The sequence below is a fragment of the Cyprinus carpio genome, chromosome A8, assembly GCF_018340385.1.
Source record: "Cyprinus carpio isolate SPL01 chromosome A8, ASM1834038v1, whole genome shotgun sequence".
Taxonomy (NCBI): Eukaryota; Metazoa; Chordata; class Actinopteri; order Cypriniformes; family Cyprinidae; genus Cyprinus; species Cyprinus carpio.
The window spans coordinates 19796696-19819723 of NC_056579.1; the positions used below are offsets into that span (position 1 = coordinate 19796696).

Below are 23028 nucleotides of genomic sequence, written 5' to 3' on the forward strand. Positions count from 1 at the left end.
GAAAAAAAGAGAGGATCGTTAGATAGTTTACAGTCCCCCTCATAGACAGGGGATCCTCCTGAACCTCTCATCCTCTATTAGATAGACACTCAGGGGCAAGCAGTATGTCATTTGTATTATGAATTTTAATATACACTTGTGTTTTGTCCTGTTGAAAAGGGAATATCATCATCCAAAGATAACTCATCTCAGTTTTAGTTCCATCAACTCAGTGTTTATAGTTCATACAGGCCTGTTTGAACACAATATACTGTATAGCTAACTAGATCATGCAGAGATACTCCGGGTTTGTAATTACTAGCAGGAAGACATGAATGATGATTCCTGTGAAAGTTTTTTTGATTTTTACATCACTGATGCAGTGTTATGCAAACATCAATATATATTTATATTGAACCAGACTGTTGATACACCTGTGGTCTTTTTTAGATTTTGCTTTTTGAGTTATTATAAATGAGATCTTTCAGAGACTTTGGACCTTTTCCATTCAAGCTACACAGCCTGTCCTCCGTTTTTTACTGATAACAATTCATTTATCTCCAAACCGTAATGTGCAGTCAGGAGAGATTATTAAAGATCATATTCAAACTTTAAAGTTCATCTTCCAAAGTACCTTTAAGTCATTCATCCTCTCCATATTTTCAGCCTCTCCAGTTTTGTAGGCTACCGATTATTTTTCTACGCTCTATTTATCACAATCTTTGTGTAAAGTCTTGTAGGTTTTTTTGTTTTTGTATATTTGGAGCGGTGTAGAGACAATAACCTGTCTTAATAAAGTCTTTTATGGTTGATGCTTAGATAGATGTTATTATAGGTGTTAATAATGGAGTAGGAACCCTATTGTATCTATACTGGTTTGCCAATTTTGTTCTGCCCCGAAAGTGTCTGGACGAAAGAGACCATAAGTCGTTGAAACCCCAAACATACATTTGCATTTTAGTTCATATTCAGTCTCTTAAGAGCTACAGTCAGAATTCCCTTCTTTAAGTCTAACAGTAAGAGGGAGTGATTTCCTTCGGATGTCAGTTGTTGCCTTTGACACAACGGTTGCTGTGATTTTGCCAAGAAACACATGTTCCTGGATCAACATCTTTTGTTGATCCTGGATCAACATTATTGTCCAAAAATATAGACTTAACCCAATCCCTACCCCTAAACCTAACCCTACCCATAATTTATTCCTAAAATCAGTGTGAAATGACAGCTGATTAACAAGAGTGTAGAAGCACCTAACCCTCATTGTAAACCTAAAATAGATATTTCCTGAAAAGTTGTATCTCAATTCTGATTGGTTGATTGGAATGTTGTTCCAGAATCAACAAGGATGTTGTATTTGGTGAAATCACGCTTGCCCTTTGACACCAGTGCGTTCTCTTGCTGTTATTAGGCTATTATTATTATTATTAGGCTATTGTAATTATTCATATAGTTTTAAAAGCATTTTATAAAGACACAATATTACATGTCTTCTTAATCTTAAACACGCACGTTAAAGAAACTGTTTGTTTAAATATTTATTTATTTTCATTTGTTGTTTATTCCACGCGTTTTGTATTTGACAGCTTTTCTCGCGTTTCCATTATTTTCAGTGGCGTCACGTGTGTCTGCAATGCATGCTGGTAAATGTAGTCACCCAACGCGTCAAAAATGGTGGATGTTCAGCCTCCGCCTTTGCGAACCCTGGATGATTTTCTGCTGGGCTCGGCCCGATTCTCAGTGCCTGATGTGCGTAACTTAGACCGGTGGAACAACCGCATCATTAACAACCTGCTATACTACCAGTCCAACTATTTAGCCTCCGCCGTGGCGTTTCTGCTCGTGGTCGGGTAAGGAAACAGTGACGTGTTCGTTCATCCAGACCTATTCACTGTTCTTCTGTCACCCAGACGGGAGCAACACTTGTGTTGTGCTCTGTATAAAATGCACTTTTAAAAAGGCTCACAATTTATTACTTTGTAGTGTCACTTAACTGGAGAAAAAAAAGGTTAGGCCATTGTTATATTATTACAAACATTCACATCTGTTTGGAGTTTCAGTTTTAAGTGATAATGCAGATATGTTTAATTGGCTTTGATAGGTTTAGGCTATAAAAGACATTGTTTTGTTGGCAGTCTGTCACTAGATAGTTAAAAAGCAGTAGCCTAATTATGATTTAAACCCATCCCAGGATTGGATAATAAACAATTATCCAACCCATTTCAGTGCCCTGTACCTTATTAGGCCACCATTTATATGAAATGTACGAAATAAATTAATAGATTGATTATGCAGTGTGTATTAAAAGGCTATAACAGTGCCGGTGTCCTGAAATAGTCGGTGTCTGAGATTTTCTGGGCGGAGTTAAATGAATATTCATGAGTTTCCTGTTTCGCGTTAAAGCGCTACTAATGTTTCATTTTGCAAGCTTTTAAAACTGGTATAAATGTATCTTTTGCGGCATAATAAAGTTTCAGTTGTGATAATACTGTCTTTCCTTATTGCAGTTGGTGGCATACATAACTTCAGCTAGAGATTTGTATTAAATTAATGAATGTTTTTTAATGTTTCAATTCAAATATAAACATTCTTAATTTTTTTTCTTCCGCAAAACACACAATGCTCTGTATGGTTAGAAGCATAGGGTAAGATGGTAAAATGAGCAGCCTTGCTTTACATTTCACAATATTTTAATCCTATTCTACAATCTTACATAACAATTGAAAAGTTAACATTTTAGTTCCATGTGAATTAAATAATAAACCACGTTAAAGATGAAAGTCACTCATGATGCCATATTTAAATCTATGAATAGAGAGCAAAATATTAATTTTATTCACATATGTGTATATGTAAGACATGACACTTGACAAAGGTTAATGCCTGGATTTCAACAGTGTTGTGATTATTCTCTGCCATTGCATAATCTCAGGCTCATTATTTAGATAATAGCTTTAAATTCCAAAGATAATACAATAACCTTTTTTTAATCATTTTCTTTTGATCAGGTAACAAGGGGGAAAAAAGACAACCTACCCAACTTTCATAATTGTATAATTAAAATAATAATAATAATTAAAAAGCACTATGACAACAACATTCATAATGAGTATTTTTGAAGCCAACAAGCAATATTTGTTTTCTAAAATATTACTCAAATCACATGAAGGCCCATTGGTGTAAATGTTTGGGTAATGAAGACCAGTTCTGGACAATTACATATCTATAATCTAATGTGTGATGTCAAACAATTTAACATATGAGGAAATAGACAGGGTAACATAACAAGTTAACAACCAATGATATATAAGACCCCTCCACAGATCTGTCAGTGTGGTGTTGAGGCACGAGATGGATGAGGTAAAAGTCAAAGTCCTTGCAGATTTCAAAAAGTTTGGAAAGCTACCTGAGGGTCTTTCCAGACATGAATAAAAAATCATATTTCTTAGAAGGGCTAAGAGCTTCATTATTGAAAGTAAGTATTTGAAATATACACATGGGTTCAGTGGCTTCAGTGATTGTCTATAATGATCAGTCACAACTTTATACTACTTTTTAGATGAAGTTTTGTATTATGTTTGCAAAGTAGGCACATTGGCAGAAGCGGTCAGCAGTAAAAAAAAAAAAAAAAAAAGTGGCCATGAAATTTTTTGACCAGTTTCAGAGTAGCCCAATATGTGCACACTGTGGCATTCAAAAAGCCCTGGTGCCGTTAGAAAGTGCTTTTATTGTCCTGGCATGTCTGTGGACATAAAAAATGGGTGAGTTTAATAATGTGAATCCTTCCACAGGTGATGATACTATACATTTGCATTGTTACTGATCTGTTAGAATGTGCTTTTATTGTCCTTTTTTTACTTATCACATGTATTTTTTATTGTGTGAGATGTGATTATTTTGTGTGAAAAATCAGTGTTATTAAATAAATTTGTTTTTAAATAATATATACAAGGAATGATGGATTATGCATGTGATGACAAATATAATGTATATCACATTGATTACTTTCCACATGCAGAACCGCTTGATGACCTGTGCTTGAGAACAATATCCCCACACACAAGACCAAGACACTGTATTACGATGTGTTTCTTTCTTTTTTTCTTTGTTAACCATAACAGTGTATTTTTAAACACAAGATATGTCCATTTGTGTCTGTAAAGGCCCGTTCACACCAAGAACGATAACTATAAAGTTATGTTTTATTTTTATATTTGTTCATTCAGTTTCTTGAATGCCACTGCTAAATACACCTACTGTACCTGAAAAATGTTTTGTTTTATTTGTATATTATGTGTATTTGTAATGTGTATCTTTGTCCTTATTTTTTTTTTTTAATAAAAAAAGATCTTATACACACACACACACACACACACACACATATTATGTTTATTTGTACAATTATGTTAATCTTTCTTATGATGATGCTCATTATCATTACATGTGTCATTACATGTTTATTTATTTTAATTTTATATTTCTTTTGTGTGTGTTATTGTGTTGTAGGTATTTCCAACCACTCCAGCTGATTCTTGGGGCAACAGTTGTGGTCCTTCTGTTCTTGGGGTTTGTCTGGGCGGCTGAAAACAAGGCCGTAATCCGGCGATTCCGGAGAAATCATCCATCGCTCGCCGTCTCTGCAATTTTGGGCTCCAGCTACCTTCTTCTGTCTGTTTTAGGAGGGGTAGCTGTTTTCCTCATTGGCATTGCCTTCCCCATTTTAAGTTAGTAATCTTTCTTATGTGACTTTGTTGTTTTGATAATATTTTGCATGTACTGTATACATGCATTTACAAGATTAAGCGGTGTGTATTAAATGGCTGTGACAGTCCTTTTTTGACTTTTTCTCCTCGTAGTGATCCTTATCCATGCTTCAGTGAGACTCAGGAGCCTTAAGAATAAACTGGAGAATAAGCTGGAGAGTATAGGACTGAAGAGGACTCCTATGGGTCTGCTGCTGGAAGCACTGGGACAGGAACAAGAGGCTGGATCATAGCTGTATTAACTATTACCTAATTGTGCTATCGCTCACCCCTTCTGGAGCTTCTTACGTGTTCTTAAAATATGTATGAAAACAGAAATTGGCAAAACATGTATGGCATTTTGCTAAAGTCTCTCAGAAATGCAGGAAGGGCCCAGTGGACCAGGATTACATTATGATGCAGTATATGAAGGACAGCCAAAAGTAAAGTAAGATTACAGGATCAGGTGTGTATAACTATAGATTCCCAAATATAAGAACAACAATATAATGCCTTGTAAATAGGATGTAGGTTAGTGTTACTCATTTCACATTTTGGCTTCATTCTATGGATTTAATTGTGCCTACACTTTATTCCATCCCTAAGTGTGTTTTTCGTGAGCTTGATTTTGTGAATTGTGTTTGAAGGATGTCTCTTTGCCTGTTTGTTACCTGACCAAATATTATTTTTACTGATTGTTTTGAATTGTATTTCATGTTTCGAGTTGTTTGCACTCTTACAAAGTGCCAAGGTTAAGACTTCTCTGTCATTGCAACACAAATGAGTGATCAAGAAAATGAATCATGTTTCCATGTATGTGGATTGTGCATCACAAATTGGCATTGTTTGGCAAAATGAACTTATTTTAAGGAGAGATATGAACTGTAGTCATATACATAAATGATTTTATAAACATTCATCTTAATATTTTTGAAGGTGTAACCGAACACAGATTTGGCTGATTCAGAGAAATGTGGCATTATGCTCATTCTTACTTTATCCGAGGTATTTAATATGGTTGAAGATCGTTGCTTAAGTGATCATTCCTTCAAAAATGAAGGCATTTGTATTTCCTGCATATTTAATGTTTACAACGTCAGCTGCCTTGTATTTTCAGGAAATGCTCGTCCATTGCAATGGTTATAATAAACTTTCATATATTCGCGGCCTTTGTCTTGTCGTCTGCTACCGCTTAGAGGCGCTGTGGTCGTTAAAATGACTTTATAATAGAGATGTGACTCGTGAAGAATAATTTCGTTTCAAATTCTGTTTTTATTTTCCTACGATTAAAAATAGTTTACTTGGAGTAACTTTAGAAATATTTGGTTAGCATGCTTCAAGGCACCCAGAACTTTCCTCGTGCCTCCACCGCCCTTTTGAAAGGTTTGAGCACAATGATCCCCGTTAACCGGCTCACGCGAGTTAATCCTGCATTCACGGTTTACCGCACCCGAGACCTGCGCTCACGCGGGGAGAGAACACACTTTTGTTTTATTTAGAGAGTGTTACATATAAAACAATCTACGTGTTTATTATTATTATTTTTTTTACGTGTAAATACATTTACTAAAAATGTTTTGGTCTTTGGACCTAGCTTTTAAATCCCGTCTTTGGAGTCGCGTGTTTTCATTGCAGCTCGCGTGAGCGGATTCAGCTGCGCGCGACACCTGTTCGAGACGCGCTTCAGTAGATATGAAAGGTGTTGTAAGTTATTGTTTCATGTGAGTTCGTGGGAATAGGAAGCAGACGGTGTTGAAGAAGCCGTGGATATGGATGCGGTCCCGAAAGGTGAGTGATTTGACAGAAACCTGCACTGAAACACTGCCAACACAGTAGACAAGACAGCATTGTCGTTATTCAACTAAAATAATAAACAGATTATTGACAAATGACATTTTAAAATATAGAGGTTAGCCCATATATTGTAGGTGCAGTAAACATTTCTTAATTTTTTTTTATTACATGTTTGCATTTGCAGTTCACATCCTTGCATTTCTAGCAATAGATAGATAGATAGATAAATACTATCAGAGTGTCAAATACTAGCTGTTCTTTTCTCTCAGAACTAGGTCACTTAGTTCTGCCCAATCCCTTATAAGGCGTCTTAAGTGTACAGTATCTGTTTGCCACATCTGGCCTCTTTATTTAACATTCCTTTATTTTTTTATATTGTTATGTTGTTTTGTTGAATGGGGAATTTTTTATTTTTTTTTTGTTTGATAGTATGATGGTTTGGTGAATTGGTAAATTGTATGTTATTTGTTAGTTTTTGACTATTTCACTATTTTCTTTTTTTATTTAACATCAGAGGCTTTAAACGTTAGAAACCGATCACATAAATCTCACTGATGCTAAATTATCTTTGCTCTTATTGCCTTTATGGTTTAGCTGGAACATTTCTTTTGTTGTCATTTTTGTGTTTTGAGATGCGAGTTGATGTGATTAAAGAGTTCACCCAAAAATAAAAAAAATTGTCATCATTTATTCTGAACACATGAACACAAAGGAGAATCTTTGACTAATGAGCTGGTGCTGGTTTGTAGATTGTCAGTTTGGTCACACTTTAATTTGGGGACCAATTCTCACTATTATAATATATAGTATAATATGTGCTTAATATGTGTTTTATAAATACTAATAAACAGCCAATATGCTAATAATATGCCTGCTAATAAGTAACTAGTTAATAGTGAGAACTGGTGTATAAACTAAGTACTACCGAAGTACTACTGCCAGAGATTTTGTTTTTTGAGTGTACTTTTATCTTTTAATATTAAAATTAGACAGAGATCATTTGTTGGCGACATAGTTTTAATAAGAAAACCCTTTATTTCAGATGGGGCCGGTTTGGGTGACCCCAGCAAGACGGACACACTCAACTCAACGGGTTCAGCAGGGCAAAGGAGAGCTGGAGGAGCCAAGAAGCACACGCAAGCTAACAAATCAGCCCTTCGTGCACCCAGAGCTCTGTGCTGCCTCACTCTCAGCAACCCTATACGCATGGCAGCACTGGCCTTGGTGGAGTGGAAATATCCTTTTGCCCAATGTGTGTGTGTGTGTGTGTGTGTGTGTGTGTGTGTGTGTGTGTGTGTGTGTGCAAACCTTGTGAATTCTCTTGTATGTTTTCAAGACAATTGTTTCCTTGATCTTAGACCTTTACCTTTTGATATATTCATATTATTGGCCATCTTTGCCAACTGTGTTGCTCTTGGTGTGTCCAAACCATTTCCTGAAGACGATTCCAATGCCACCAACCACAATCTGGTGAGTGTGCATTGCCAACATTACCATGATCTGCCACAGTGAATGAAGACTGATTTCCCCTGCAACACATCAAACCACATAATAATAATATACCTCTGTGCTCCACCCAAGCACGTTCGGCTACTGACATTCATATATTAGATATATATATATATATATATCTATCTATATATATATATATATATATATATATATATATATATATATATATATATATATATATATAATATAATATAAAATTAAAGCCCACAAATGCCTATATTCAGCCATAACATTGAAATACATCCAATTTCTATCTATATTTTTTTCTATACAGTCTGTTGATATTTATAACATGTTTTTAATTAGTGTTTAATTTTTTAATTTATTTTGTTTTTTTATATTTATATTATTTTTTTTTTTTTTTTGTATTTTAAAGTTCATTTGTTAATAATAATAATAAAAATAAACTTTATCTTGTTTTTTTATATTTATATTATATTTATTTCAGAGGAACAGAGATTAGTTGACAATTAAAGTTCTGATAATAATGAGGTGACTATGACATGCGGCCACTGGCTGATTGGTTCAAAATCTTGCAAACATACACCTATGTCCTGCATAGACTTTTTTTACAGTGTTGTTATTAGTACTTAAATTATCTGCCCCTGTGAACAAAACTGTGAGGGATCTGCCAAACGCCTGTGATAGATTTTAATTTAATGATCTGCCTGTGAAGCTGCCAATGTTAGGTACAACACTATAATTGCATTAGGCTTGAAGTTTGACTGACAGCTCTGAATACCAAACAGGATAAGCGTATCAACCATCTGTTCTCTCACTATGGCCACTCGCTCATTGCCCTTAATGTGATCTACTCTCTGACTGCATATTTAATATAGACAATTATGATACCAACAAATCATAATTCTTGTTAGATTGCTTCCATGCTTCTTTTTCTCTTTTTTTGTCTGTTTTTTATTTTTCTCACACAACAATGTCCATCAGGATTTAAAGGGATAGTTCACCCAAAAATGAAAATTTTATGTTTATCTGCTTACCCCCAGGGCATCAAAGATGTAGGTGACTTTGTTTCTTCAGTAGAACACAGAGAAAGATTTTTAACACAAAATCAAAGATGTAGGTCTGTTAGTCAGTGGTATAGCATGTGAAAGCGGATCGATTCCCCGGGACACATCACGGTAAAAAAACTGAATGCACTGTTACTAAAAACAAAAAAAAAAAAACCATACACAAACAAAACCAAATTAAACCCTGTGGCTCGTGACGATACATTGATGTGTAAAGACAGAAACTGATCGGTCTGTGCAAGAAACTGAACATATTTATATCGTTTTTTACATCTGATCCACTTTTGTTTTTTTACCCCTGTTTCACTCCTGAGCGCATTCTCAGCAACAGGTGCATGAGGGATTCTTCTTGCTTTATGGTGGATCACAGACTTATAAGTGCATTACCGCCACCTATCGCTCAAGTGGACCATTGACACTCCTAATTGAGATTGTAGATAGAGTGTCAGTGGTCCACTTGAGAGATAGGTGGCGGTAATATTGGCATCAAATGGCATATTTTTGTCATAAAATGTACAGGATTTGAAAGCTGGGACTTTATATCTTATCAGAAGTAACAAAGCACAAAGCTCTTTGCGATTATTGGATGGGAGGCACATTACAAATAATCTTTGATGAAGGGAAAACCGCAGATCTGGCAACCCTGGCTTACACTACTGGTGATTCACAGGGTCAAATAGAACCTGCATTATTAGTGCTTTAACTTGGACAGCCCTAAATTTGACACAATAAACATTTTCTTCACTAAGGCTGCTGTCTGACACATTTTTCCACACTGTTTGGCAGGATATAAACGGCCCTGATCATCAGCTGTTTTTAAACAATTGGCCAATTGCCGATAGTGTAAATAATTGCTTTAATCAGCCAATACCATTTATTGGCCGATACATTGGTGCATCTCTATATATATATATATATATATATATATTGGCTGTTTTTAGATAGTTTGAATATTTGCTTTATTGAGAAAGTAATATTTGTTTGAAGATACATTGGTGATTCTACTGTTTGTTTTTATGTTTTTTTTTGTATTTCTTAGTTATTTGGTTATTTGGTACAGCATGAATTTAGTAGTTTTGAAGTTTTAGGGTATGTTGAAAGTTTAGTAAGTATTTTGATTTTTGATTTATGATATATATGGGTATTCTTGTTCGCTTGTACTTACTACCTTAATTATTCCTAGGAACAAGTGGAGTATGTGTTTCTGGTCATTTTCACCATCGAAACATTCACAAAGATTCTCGCGTACGGCCTGGTCATGCATCCCAGCGCCTACATCCGCAGCGGCTGGAACTTGCTGGATTTTGTCATTGTCATTGTCGGGTATGTGCGAGGTTACTTCACTTTAAATGTATTTGTATAGTGCTTTTCACAATACACATCGTTTCGAAGCAGCTTTACAGAAAATCAGAATGTTTATGTTTGTAACGTCTTCATGTCTTTTAGTTGCATTAAGCAGATAATATCGCGGTTAAGATATAGTATATATTGCTTTATATGAATATTCTTTATATATGGGGTAAAGTTGGATATATATATACATGTATATATATATATATTTACTTTAATTTAATGTATTTATTATTGTGTTATTTTTATTTAAATGGTTTAATGAAGACAAAGTTTAAGGCTGCATGATGTACTTAACTGACAGTAGAGGTCACAAGGTATGTGTGCTCCATTTGCAGTCTTTTCAGCGTTATAGCTGAGATGGGCGAGCACAAACCAGGAGAGGCCCATCACGCTGCAGGTAAACCAGGCGGTCTGGATGTCAAAGCGCTGAGAGCTTTCAGAGTACTGCGACCACTGCGGCTCGTGTCCGGTGTGCCGAGTAAGTGTGTGTTCATGTGTTCTTCTGACTGTATATTTGTACACATCTACAGTGATTGTGATTCTGTTTGTGATGTGTGCAGGTCTGCAGATTGTGTTGAACTCCATCATGAAGGCCATGGTGCCTCTGCTTCACATTGGTCTGCTGGTCATGTTTGTCATCATCATTTACGCCATCATTGGGCTGGAGCTCTTCATAGGCAGGATGCACAAGACCTGCTTCTATGTAGGAACAGGTGAGAAATGCAAACATGAAATGTTAAAGAAATGATGACATTTTTGGGTGAACCATCCCTTTAAATGGGAGCTTGTTCACTATTAATAATGGAAATCCTAATAAACTGTGTTTGTTTTCATGTGACAAGATCTAAATGTGGACGATGATCCAACACCATGTGCTTTTGCTGGTAACGGTCGATTCTGTGTGGGGAACAACACCGTGTGTCGGGGAGGATGGGAGGGACCCAATGGAGGCATCACCAACTTTGACAACATCTTCTTTGCCATGCTGACTGTGTTCCAGTGCATTACTATGGAGGGCTGGACTGATGTGCTCTACTGGGTACGGCCTGTCCTCCGTCTATTCATTCTTGATTTTATTAAGCCATAGTTACTAATGTTACAAAAACAGGATAATTTATTAGAATTAAAATAGAAGATTATTTGAGATGTTCCTTCTTTCTGATTTAAATATTACAATTTATGGAATGTTCAATTTATGCAATATTTTATATATATATATATATATATGTGTGTGTGTGTGTGTGTGTGTGTGTGTGTGTGTGTGTAAGAAATTTTTGATATCATCAGACCAACACACATGCTCACATATGACGATTCTTCCAGAACACCATTAAGGGTCAACTCGACCCTTAATTTTTATTAAAAACAAAAATGTAAAAAGCACTTAAAATTAAAGTAAGTGAGGCCAGGCAATAAATGTTAAAATGCACACTGTCTATAGCCTAAATGTTTAAATATTATACTTTTTAAAATATGACTAATGTGATACAATCAGTGTTTTTTCAGTATTATTTATATAATTTGTCTTAATTATGATTGTATTAAATTTATTAATATTTTAAATTAGCTTTTAATTTATGTTTTGAAGTTTTTATTTTAATTTCAGGATAAAGTTACAGTACTTTTGTTATGTCCTATTATCATTTTCATTTCTATCATTTTCAATTACATTTCTATTTAGCTGTATTTTTATTTGTTTTATTTTCATTTTAGTACTTAAATTACATTTATTTCAGTTAATTGCCAAGGCAACATTTTTAATTTCCACTTTTTTTTTTAGTTTAATTTTAATATTTTTATTTTATTTCACTGTAATTTAGATTTTTCTTTCCAGTTTTTGGTTTTAGGTAACAATAAAAACACTACATAGAATGACTTACCAACCTTGACTGTTAGTACAGTCTGTTTACATTTATATCCAATCTATACCACTCAAAAAACACTTGACAGCAAATATGCAGCTTTATAACATCTTATTGTTTCTCTCAGATGAATGATTCCATCGGGTTTGAGCTGCCTTGGATTTACTTTGTGTCTCTGGTCATTTTTGGATCTTTCTTTGTCCTCAATCTTGTTTTGGGTGTGTTGAGCGGGTGAGTGACTCCAGCCCTGATCCTGTTGAAGCCTTTTAACTCATATATATGTTTTTATAATAGTCTAGTGTAGTATGGTTAATAGTTGAGACTGCTATGTAAATATATGAGACTTAAGGGTAAGGGGGAGTTGTGATGTCATTTGTTGGTCATCTTGTGAAGGTTTGGACTGTAATGTGTGTGTCTTTTTCACATCACAGTGAGTTCTCTAAAGAGAGAGAGAAGGCCGTGTGTCGCGGTGAGCTGCAGAAGGCTCAGGAGAAACAGCAGATGGAGGAGGACATGATTGGTTACATGGACTGGCTCATCGAAGCAGAGGACATGGATGAGGATGGAAATAAACGTAATATAAGCTTTATTTAGTATTCCTTTCATATTACACATAATCACACTATCAAAACAGAGAGTGAGCAGCATATAAATTATAAACAAACACTTTTGCCCACTGAAGATGACAGAAAGTCACATGATGTGCCATCCATGTGAAAAAACAGTACACGCTTGCATACTCTTAAAAGGAGTACTTATTAAAGAAATATTATACTTCAAAAGAATATACTTAATGTTTTTAGACACTTAATTGCATGATAATTGCAATAAAATGAAAGTTTTAATTTTAAAGTTTAAATATATATTAAATGCAATTAGCTGAATTTTTTGCGTTTTGTACCAAGTAGGACTCTTTATATGTAATTTCATAATTACTTCTATTGAAACTGCAAAAACTGACAAGCATTTAAAATATGCATGAATGTCATTTCAATTGAAACTCTTTTAAATGTGTACTTAAAAAGGACAAAAAAAAGTTTTTAGAAACATAGCCATGAAAGTGGACTCTTTTTAAGGACACTTACAGTAAGTGGCAATTTATCACATTAATATTGTTTTATCTGCAAGTACCATTACTGAAAAAATTTACTTTTAAGATTTGAAGTGCACTACAAGTGCACATTTTCACAAGCGCAGCCAGCTCTGTTTATCATGACAGACAGGTTTTAGATATTTTTTTCAGTCAATAAACAACATTTTTGTTTGTGCATTTTGCCTTTTTGTGGTGTAAATGGCAGGTGCTGTGGTGGCTAAGAAAAAGATGATGAAGAAATATGGCTGGTACAAACACAGTGAAGATGGAGGTACTGCACACAGTTTCACTCAGATTTTTAAACTACAAAACTACACAACAGACATCTGACTTTATTTCTGAGTTACACATTCAGTCCTTTTTCTTTTATTCAGAATCGGATTCAGACTCTGAGTTTGAAGCGTTCCTGGATGATGACAGTGGCTGCTGTGCATCTATAACGTAAGTACAATGTTTATACTGCTGTTCCATCAATTATAAAGTATTAAACACCAGAACATTGATTAACATTGATCTAAATTCTCTCATTTTCCTTAGGGCACGACTGATGGCTATAAGTTTCTGGTAGGTGTTTATTTGTTAAATAATGTTTACCAGAACCCCAACATTTCTTCTCTTCATTTCTAAAATACTTTATTTTTTTTTATGTTTCATATTAATTTAATGCATTCATATATTTGCCGGTTCTTCTCTTTCTCAGTGAGCAGCTGTACCACTTGAATCTAGTCATCAGGAAGAACTGCCGTGTGGCTGTCAAATCCACTAATTTCTACTGGCTGGTGCTTCTGCTGGTGTTCCTCAACACTGCCGCCAGCGCCTCTGAACACTACAGCCAACCCCAGTGGCTCACCGACATACAGGGTGTGTGTGTGAGTGTGTGTCTGAGAGTGTTGCCAGAGTTTGCCTTTAATGACATGAATTGACCCTGTCTTAAATACGGTCTCTTTAATGTCCCAGAACGAGCAAATAAGATCCTTCTGGCTCTGTTTACGCTGGAGATGCTGATGAAGATCTACAGCTTCGGCTTTCAGATCTACTTCATGGCGCTCTTCAATCGTTTCGATTGTTTCGTGGTGTGTGGTGGGATTCTGGAGACGGTGCTGGTGGAGATGGATGTGATCCCCCCCATCGGGATCTCTGTGCTGCGCTGCGTCCGTCTGCTCCGTATCTTCAAAGTCACGAGGTGATTCAGCTCAGAAGTGTTTCCATCTGTTTGAGATTCACTGTGAGATTAATGATTTGGCTGTATCATTTCAACTAAAGGGTAATGGGTCTCAGTGTAGTTTAGGTTTCATTGAGTGCTTTTACATGCATGTTTTTAAACCGATTATGCTTACAGATGACAGCGCATGTGGTCATGTAAACATGTTAATTCGTTTTCCTTTATCCCCGTAAGGTCATAAACAGCTTAAAAATAAACTGACATCTAGATTTCTGCCCATTACCTGATTTTACCCAAAGCCTTAATCTGTGTTCTGTCGGCTTACTGGAGTGTGCATGTGTGATATGAGGAAAGTGTCCCTATACAGCGAATTTATGTGCATCCAGGCAGAACTAGTTTTTCAGGGTAGAGGAGGAGGAAATATACTGCAAACTCTGACTCTTTCTTGACCCAAGAAATTATAAAAAATGTGTTCTCATTTTGTGCAGCTGTAGGACAAGTGGTACAGTAGTAGAAACTTCAAATATGAGAGGAGAATGAGTCTTTTCTTTATTTAACATCACAACTCACATAATAAATAGAATATTCTGAGTGAAATAACATGGATGCTTTGGCTACATTTTGATATCACCACCAGGAAATAACTTAAAAATAATAAATTTTTGTGTCACACTGGTCTTTAGACACTGGGCTGCTCTATCAGACCTGGTGAGCTCTTTGCTGAACTCTATGAAGGCCATTTGCTCCCTGCTGCTGCTGCTCTTCCTCTTCCTCATCATCTTCGCTCTCCTGGGCATGCAGCTCTTTGGTGGAAAGTTCAACTTCGATGAGACTCAAATGAAAAGAAGCACCTTTGACACTTTTCCATCTGCCCTGCTCACCTGTTTCCAGGTAACTGCCTCTGTTACTAATACATTTGTGTTTTTCTAACAGTGTTTTCTAAATGACAATTAACTCCTAATCTAAACTCTTAAAAACAGTGGAAGGTAAAGGTACGGTATACCCATGTGAAAAAGAGTGTGCTTTAAGTTAGGCTTAAGCATATATATATAGAGAGAGAGAGAGAGTGAGTGAGAGTGTGAGATAGAATTAAAAGAATGTAATTAAATGAACTGAATGTAATGTTTTTAGACTCATACAGTGGGGGAAATAAGTATTCAACATATCAACATTTGTTTAATTAAACACAGTTCCAATGCAGCAATTCCCATGAAATTTTGACCAGACGTTGTTATTAACACAATAAATCTACACAGATAAAGAAATCATGGTAACACTTTAGTATAGAGGACCTATTCTCACTATTAACTAGTTGCTTATTAGCATATTATTAACTGAATATAGGCTGTATATTGGCTGTATATTAGTACCTATAAACAGTGTTGGGAAGTTTACTTTGGAAATGTAATATGTTACAGATTATAAGTTACCCTATTTAAAATGTAATAGGTAGTGTAACTATTTCAATTACTTTATTAATATAACTGATTACATTACTTTTCAAAATTTCTAACAAATGTTTTTCAAACATTTTAAACAGGCAGGGTTAACCTTACAGCAGGACTCAACACTGATTACTGTTAGACTTCAATCCTTCATCACTTAAATTAAGATTATAATCATTTAATTTTAAGATTAAAGGTTAAATAAAGATTTTAATTCATATAAATAACAGCAAACACAGGCATCTAACAAAAAAAACATATACATAAACTCAAATAGGAAATAAAACAGTTATTGTATAAACATGTTCTGCATGACCATACTCTACATCCCTAATCCTACACAATACCTAAACTTAACAAACTTTTAAATGTACTATATAAAAAAAGTTTCCCCCACTGTAATTGCAATATATATATTTATATTAAATGTAATTAACTGAAATTTAGAGTGTTTTTATCGACCAACTTAAGTAGGACTTAAGTAGGTCTTTACATGTAATTTCATAATTAATATTTCATTGTTACTACTCTTTAAATTATGGGTAAAGTGTACTGCTTTACCATTTATGGTAAACTAAAAAATACTTTAATGTAATTTCTACTGAAACCTGGATCTCATGTGTTTAAATATATTTGTATTTTAAAATATTAACTTTAAATGTAATATCAAATAACATGCTACGGTTAAAATTATAATGTGCTTCAGTATGTTAGTATCAAAATAAATGTACTTATTTAAAGCACGACAAAAGATTATTAAACCATAATGGTTTAATATGTACTTTAAAGTAAAACCTTTAATTTGACATTATTAAAGTGCCTTTTTTAAAAGTGTACTTAAGTGCCTTGAAAGTGTCTCTCTTTAAGTACACTTCAGTGGCCTTTTATTTCATTAATATTATATTATCTGCCAATATAGTTTTTTAAACATACTTTTAAGATGTAAAGAACACTACAATTGCACATTCAATACAATTAAGTGCACTTCTTTTTCACAAGGGAGTATAGGCTTATGTGCATCTACAGATAGTGTAGGAAGTGTCTTTTTTGTCCAAAACAATGATTTATTTTATTAGCATTCATTTTAATGATGGTTCTTTACATCTTTATTATACTACACAAATGATAAGAGATTGAGAAAAGATTCAGAATACGGTAGTTTCTGTACTGAATTGGGAGATGTAAACTGAAGTTGTTTCTTATGTAGATCCTGACAGGAGAGGACTGGAACTCAGTCATGTATGATGGCATCATGGCGTATGGAGGACCAGTGTTTCCCAACATGATTGTCTCTATTTACTTTGTCATTCTTTTTGTCTGTGGTAACTGTATCTTTTCAGTGTGAAATATGCATAAAATACATTCAATCTATAAGCTCCATATTTTTATATGGCTATTCTGTTCTTGTATCTGGAGTCTTGTTTCTGGCCCTTGACTTTGTCATACAGACATCTTGTTGAATGTCTTCTTGGCTATCGCTGTGGACAACTTAGCCGGAGACGGAGGCAAAAAGAAAAAAGAGTAGGCAGCATGCACACACACAGACACACAGGACAGAAGCAAAATGTGCACATCCTTGTTATTGTCCTGCATTCACAGGCACAGAGCTCAATCTGTTTGTTGTTTTAAAGAGAGAGAAAAGAAGAGGAGGAGGAATGGGAGGATGATGAAGACAGAGAGGAAGACGAAGCTGGAGTAAGTTCTGGAGTGCTCTTTCGTTCTCTCTGCATTTGAGACACATATAAAGGAATAGTTCACCCAAAAATGAAAATGTACTCCCCCTTAGGCAAAGCAAGATGTATATTAGTTTGTTTCTTTATTGGCACAGATTTGTAGAAATGTAGCATCACATCACTTGTTCACCAATGGATCCTCTGCAGTGAATGGGTGCCGTCAGAATGAGAGTTCAAACAGCTGATAAAAACATCACAATAATCCACACCACTCCAGTCCATCAGTTAACATTTGTGAAGTGAAAAGCTGCATGTATGTAATAACCAAAACCCATCATTAAAGCATTATAACTTTAAATTGTTCCTCCGGCCAAAACATGAATCCATAATCCAAAATAATGCTTTCTTCAGTGAAAAGTCCATCCTCTGTTGCATCATAATCCTCTGACATATTTGTTTAGAGATGTTTTGGACTGTTTTCACTTGTATACTGTGCTTGATCTATACATATTTCTCTCCTGATTCAGACGAGTTTTAATCTATGCAGTATTATAGATAGAGGTCTTGAATTTTAGCCGAAAGCAACATTTTGAACTTTAAAGTTATTATTGAGGGTTACTGTGATGTTTTTATTAGCTGTTTGGACTCTCATTCTGACGGCACCCATTCACTGCAGTGAATCCATTACTGAGCAAATAATGTAATGATCAATTTCTCCAAATCTATTCTGCTCTGTTCATATGATAGAAGACATAATTGATTAATATTAATGTTTTTTTCAGTGGAAAAAGTAAAAGTTATTACATTTTGTTGAATGAAAAATTATGGTTTTATATACACTTATTAATCATGTATTATATGATCAAAGAGCAAGTTAATCAAGTGATTTCCATTTGACTGAGGATTTCTATATTGTCTGTTGATTATAATTTCTATTAATTATCCACTTAAATAATTCCTATGATTGTTCTCATCATATTATTCTTTATATTTGTCTTGTTCTTAATTTGTTTAGAATGATGTGGAGGATTGGGAAGAGCATGAAGAGTTGAGAGCAATTGAAGGACTTGAGGGTAAATTCTGTCCAGTCCAATGCTTTATATTCACATTCATTATATATGTGAATTTATTTAATGACATTTTTTTTAAATCTTCATATTTTCTAAAGGTATAGGCACTCCCTTGAAAGTTGAAAGTTTTCAACCCAAAGAGAAAATTGTACCCATTCCTGATGGAAGTTCTTTTTTCATCCTTGGAAAGAAAAACTGGTATGTTAAAATTTTTTTTTTTTTTTTTTTTTTTTTACAAATTATGGTGGTTAATAATATTTTTTCTTATCTCTGACCTGAAATTGACCATGCTAATATTCACTTAGTCTCAGAGTCGCCTGCCACAACCTCATTCATCATCATTACTTCACCAACATCATCCTCATCTTCATCATATTCAGTAGTTTTTCATTGGCTGCTGAAGACCCAATCAAAACTCATTCTGTCAGGAATGTTGTAAGTTCATGCACCTCTAGAATAGAGGACTAGATCAGAGCACTTGAGGGCCAGTCTGTGTGCAGATCAGTCAGTGTTCCTATTGTTAAAAATAGTGAACAAAATTATAAATATAGAATTTTACAATTCTGAAATAAACTGTACTCAGGCGCACTTACTGGCCCTGCAAAATTAGCATTTGATGGTCTTAAAACCTTGATAGATGTTGTGTCCCCGCTGCATGGCTTTTCTCAAGAGGACTGTGGTTCCCATGATTCCTGTTCCCATGATTCCCTAATTTTACATCCATTTTTCCCTTGTGATTATTTTCATTTAAGCATGAATTTATTATTCACATTTATTACTTTAATGCAAAATCATTACATTTTTTAATATAATCACAGCATATAATTTAAATATTTATCTGTATAATTTTCCTTAAAATCAGCAAATAGTATGTTTACAATTGTATTCTTAAATTACAAAATTAAAATAAAATGTATTTTTCTTCTTAATGATCATAATTTTTTTTTTTTTTTTTTTATGCAAAGTATTTTATATTTTGGTGTGAAATATGACATGAAATTATGAGATTGACCAGGTGCCTTTATATAATTGCTGTTTTTATGTCTTATGATAGATGCTGGGCTATGCTGATTATGTCTTTACCACCGTCTTCACTATTGAGATCATGTTGAAGGTAAACTATTGATCATCTCATGCATAATAAAAAGTCACTCTTATGCTTCAAACAGATTTTTATCTTTTCTACAAGTCCAATAAAGGCCAGGGGGATTATTGTTAACTAAAACAAAAAACTTCTAAATAAAACTACCTTGTCAAAAAAAAAAAACTTTAGAAATATCAGAAATGATATATCAACTGAAAAATGAAGGTCAAAATCATCCTTTAAAATAACAAATATTAGATGGACAAACTTAAAAACACTAAAAACAAAAAGTTGAAGTGCATTTTGCTATGCAAAAACGTGGTGAACTAACTAAAAATAACTTTTCTACAAGTCAATAAGGGGGTTGAAGAAACGAAAAACAACTGCTAACTAAAACTAGGTGAAATATAAAAAATTAGAAAAAATACACTAAAACAAAAAAAGAATGCTGCATTGGCAAATTACTTCATAAAATATAAAAAAAATACAACAACAAAAGAACTAAATTACTAAAAATGTAACTAAAATTTAAATTGTATTATTAATATTTAAATTGAATGAAAATTATAAAAATATAAAATACTGGTTTTTTTATATTACAAGGGATTGGTCATGTGCAATATCATCAGATGTTTGTGAATATTGAGTTTAAACTTTACTTTTTTTAAACTTTTGTATATTAATGGAAATGTGTGGCGGTGTGTACTCAGATGACTGTGTATGGAGCTTTCCTTCATCAAGGTTCCTTCTGCAGAAACGCCTTCAACCTGCTGGACCTTCTGGTCGTCAGCGTATCCCTCACCTCTTTCTTCTTGCAGTAAGTGTCCATCTATCACTTCAATTATTTGTTGATTAATTTATTTACTTGTCATCATTTCTGTATTTAGTTCAAGTGCCATTTCTGTGGTGAAGATTCTTCGAGTATTGCGAGTGCTCAGGCCTCTTCGAGCCATCAACAGGGCAAAGGGACTCAAGGTACAAGCTCACAATGCATTTCTCCATGCTAACATCCACAGTCCAATCATCCAAATACCATTAGACCTGCATGAATTTTGAAATATAAATTTGATATTGCAATATGGCTTTACTGCGATTATCAAATCGCAAATGCTGATTTAATTTATAATATACATATGTGCTGCGGTAGTGTGAACAGAACTGCTTTGAGATGAAGAAACACTGTTGCATGAGCTGCACATGTAAAAGAACATATCACATTTTCAACATAACACATCATGCTGCCCTAAATACCATTATGTTCATTATTTCCAGTTATGTTTATTCATAACCTTCAATGAGTGTCACTGCTTGTGTCTTCAGAGCGTGATTCAGTGTGTGTTCGTGGCCATCCGCACTATTGGCAACATCCTCATCGTCACAACTCTGCTCCAGTTCATGTTCGCTTGTATTGGTGTGCAGCTTTTCAAGGTGCATAAAGTCAACATGAATGCATGTTCCTGGTCTTATTGTGCTTGATTCATCAATTCATTATTTCATAATAAAAAAAAGGGTCCATCTTTAATCAGTGAGCCTTTCATTAAGATGTAGTAACTTTCCTTTCAGGTTGTCATCACCTAGGCTGTGCAACTATTAGTTAATGTCAAACAATATCCAAATAGCTATTTCCATTTTCTTGTTGATTAACATCAATGTAATCCCTCTTGCAGGGCCGGTTCTACAGATGTACGGATGAGGCGAAACATACACCTGAAGAGTGCAAGTATGTGGTTTGGTCGTAAATGTGTTCGCTTTGCACTCACAGTGACTCACCGGGTTGTTTTCTGAGACTTGTGTGTGTGATTGTTTCAGGGGCACATTTGTGGTGTTCAAAGATGGTGATATGAACCATCCAATGGTGAGGGAGAGAGTTTGGGAGAACAGCGACTTTAACTTTGACAACGTGCTGATGGGGATGCTGGCGCTTTTTACCGTCTCCACATTTGAGGGCTGGCCACAGTGAGTGAGAAAACCACTCAACAGAACAACACTGATAGTGGATCCTCCAAACTTTAATTGTCTTTCATGTATTTCACAGGCTCCTATATAAAGCCATTGATGCTAACGCAGAGAACAGAGGCCCCATCTATAACTACCGTGTTGAGATTTCCATCTTCTTTATAATCTACATCATCATCATTGCCTTCTTCATGATGAACATCTTCGTGGGTTTTGTCATCATCACCTTCCGTGAGCAAGGAGAGGCTGAGTTTAAAAACTGTGAACTAAATAAAAACCAGGTTAGTCTGAATTCAAGGCCATTTATTTAGATACTGAATAGGTGATGGTATATTATCTTTCTTTGGTCATCTAGTCCAGTCATTTGATTCTTTTGTTGCTTTTGTTGTCTGTGTCACGGTGTCTCTCTCCTTTGCTCACAGCGGCAGTGTGTGTATTACGCACTGAAAGCTCAGCCCATAAAGATTTACATCCCCAAAAACCCCTCTCAACTCAAATTCTGGAAGATCATCAATTCCTCTCAGTTTGAGTACATCATGTTTTTGCTCATTCTGCTTAACACGCTGGAACTGGATGTTCGGGTAGGCTGTAAAGGTAAAAAAAACACACACACACACACACACACACACACACACACACACACACACACACACACACACACACACACACACACACATTCATGTAGCTATCTAAATGGAGACATTCCATAGACTTTTATTGTTTTTATATACAGCTAGTTATACTGTAAGTACTATCCCTTGAGAAAACCCCTTGAATATCAAATTATACTTTAAATCTTAAAAGTATATTTAAAAAAAACTGTACTTGCAGTTGTTAAAGGGATAGTTCACCCAAAAATGAAAATTATGTCATTAATGACTCACCCTCATGTGGTTCCAAACCCGCACACAGACACTCCGTTTATCATCGGACACACAGTATAAGATATTTTAGATTTAGTACGAGAGCTTTCTGTGTCCTCCATTGAGAATGTATGTACGGTATACTGTCCACGTCCAGAAGGGTAATAAAAACATCTTCAAAGTAGTCCATGTGACATCAGAGTGGTCCGTTAGAATTTTTTGAAGCCTTCGAAAAATACATTTTGGTATAAAAATATCTAAAACTACGACTTTATTCAGCATTGACTTCAGTTCTCCCAGGGTCTGTTATTTGAGCGCGTTCACAACACTGCAGTTTAGTGATATCCGGTTCGCGAGTGAATCACTCACTCGATGTAACCGGATACTTCTTGAACCATTTGTTCACCAAATCGAA

The 23028-nt window shown here is 34.8% G+C and overlaps 2 protein-coding genes across 2 annotated transcripts in view; both read left to right on the forward strand.

Moving 5' to 3' along the window:
• The first annotated feature begins 1392 nt into the window (after nucleotides 1–1392).
• Nucleotides 1393–5883, forward strand: LOC109102307 (PRA1 family protein 3-like). The gene is made up of 3 exons (XM_019115646.2): nucleotides 1393–1826; nucleotides 4483–4700; nucleotides 4833–5883. Exons 1-3 carry the CDS (start codon nucleotides 1648–1650, stop codon nucleotides 4970–4972), a joined length of 537 nt encoding a protein of 178 aa, XP_018971191.1. The 5' UTR covers nucleotides 1393–1647; the 3' UTR covers nucleotides 4973–5883.
• A 131-nt stretch (nucleotides 5884–6014) lies between these two features.
• Nucleotides 6015–23028, forward strand: part of LOC109055931 (voltage-dependent L-type calcium channel subunit alpha-1F-like) — a 30580-nt gene continuing 13566 nt past the window's right edge. The window contains exons 1-28 of the mRNA XM_042762677.1: nucleotides 6015–6506; nucleotides 7555–7982; nucleotides 10236–10375; nucleotides 10741–10883; nucleotides 10966–11118; nucleotides 11248–11444; nucleotides 12395–12498; nucleotides 12699–12841; nucleotides 13566–13631; nucleotides 13735–13801; nucleotides 13898–13924; nucleotides 14061–14221; nucleotides 14318–14543; nucleotides 15206–15413; nucleotides 17175–17295; nucleotides 17416–17488; nucleotides 17599–17662; nucleotides 18656–18713; nucleotides 18809–18908; nucleotides 19016–19145; nucleotides 19765–19824; nucleotides 20505–20611; nucleotides 20682–20769; nucleotides 21115–21222; nucleotides 21462–21514; nucleotides 21604–21750; nucleotides 21830–22031; nucleotides 22173–22331. Coding sequence (XP_042618611.1) covers nucleotides 6488–6506; nucleotides 7555–7982; nucleotides 10236–10375; nucleotides 10741–10883; nucleotides 10966–11118; nucleotides 11248–11444; nucleotides 12395–12498; nucleotides 12699–12841; nucleotides 13566–13631; nucleotides 13735–13801; nucleotides 13898–13924; nucleotides 14061–14221; nucleotides 14318–14543; nucleotides 15206–15413; nucleotides 17175–17295; nucleotides 17416–17488; nucleotides 17599–17662; nucleotides 18656–18713; nucleotides 18809–18908; nucleotides 19016–19145; nucleotides 19765–19824; nucleotides 20505–20611; nucleotides 20682–20769; nucleotides 21115–21222; nucleotides 21462–21514; nucleotides 21604–21750; nucleotides 21830–22031; nucleotides 22173–22331 — 3552 coding nt within the window. The 5' untranslated portion in view covers nucleotides 6015–6487. The remainder of the gene's footprint in view (nucleotides 6507–7554; nucleotides 7983–10235; nucleotides 10376–10740; nucleotides 10884–10965; nucleotides 11119–11247; nucleotides 11445–12394; nucleotides 12499–12698; nucleotides 12842–13565; nucleotides 13632–13734; nucleotides 13802–13897; nucleotides 13925–14060; nucleotides 14222–14317; nucleotides 14544–15205; nucleotides 15414–17174; nucleotides 17296–17415; nucleotides 17489–17598; nucleotides 17663–18655; nucleotides 18714–18808; nucleotides 18909–19015; nucleotides 19146–19764; nucleotides 19825–20504; nucleotides 20612–20681; nucleotides 20770–21114; nucleotides 21223–21461; nucleotides 21515–21603; nucleotides 21751–21829; nucleotides 22032–22172; nucleotides 22332–23028) is intronic.

Bases quoted from the DNA above. Each gene is read 5' to 3' on its own strand.
- LOC109102307 (XM_019115646.2), top strand. From the start codon at position 1,648: ATGGTGGATGTTCAGCCTCCGCCTTTGCGAACCCTGGATGATTTTCTG. The intron at 1,827-4,482 runs GTAAGGAAACAG...ATTGTGTTGTAG, and splicing joins GCGTTTCTGCTCGTGGTCGG to GTATTTCCAACCACTCCAGC. The intron at 4,701-4,832 runs GTTAGTAATCTT...TTCTCCTCGTAG, and splicing joins CATTGCCTTCCCCATTTTAA to TGATCCTTATCCATGCTTCA.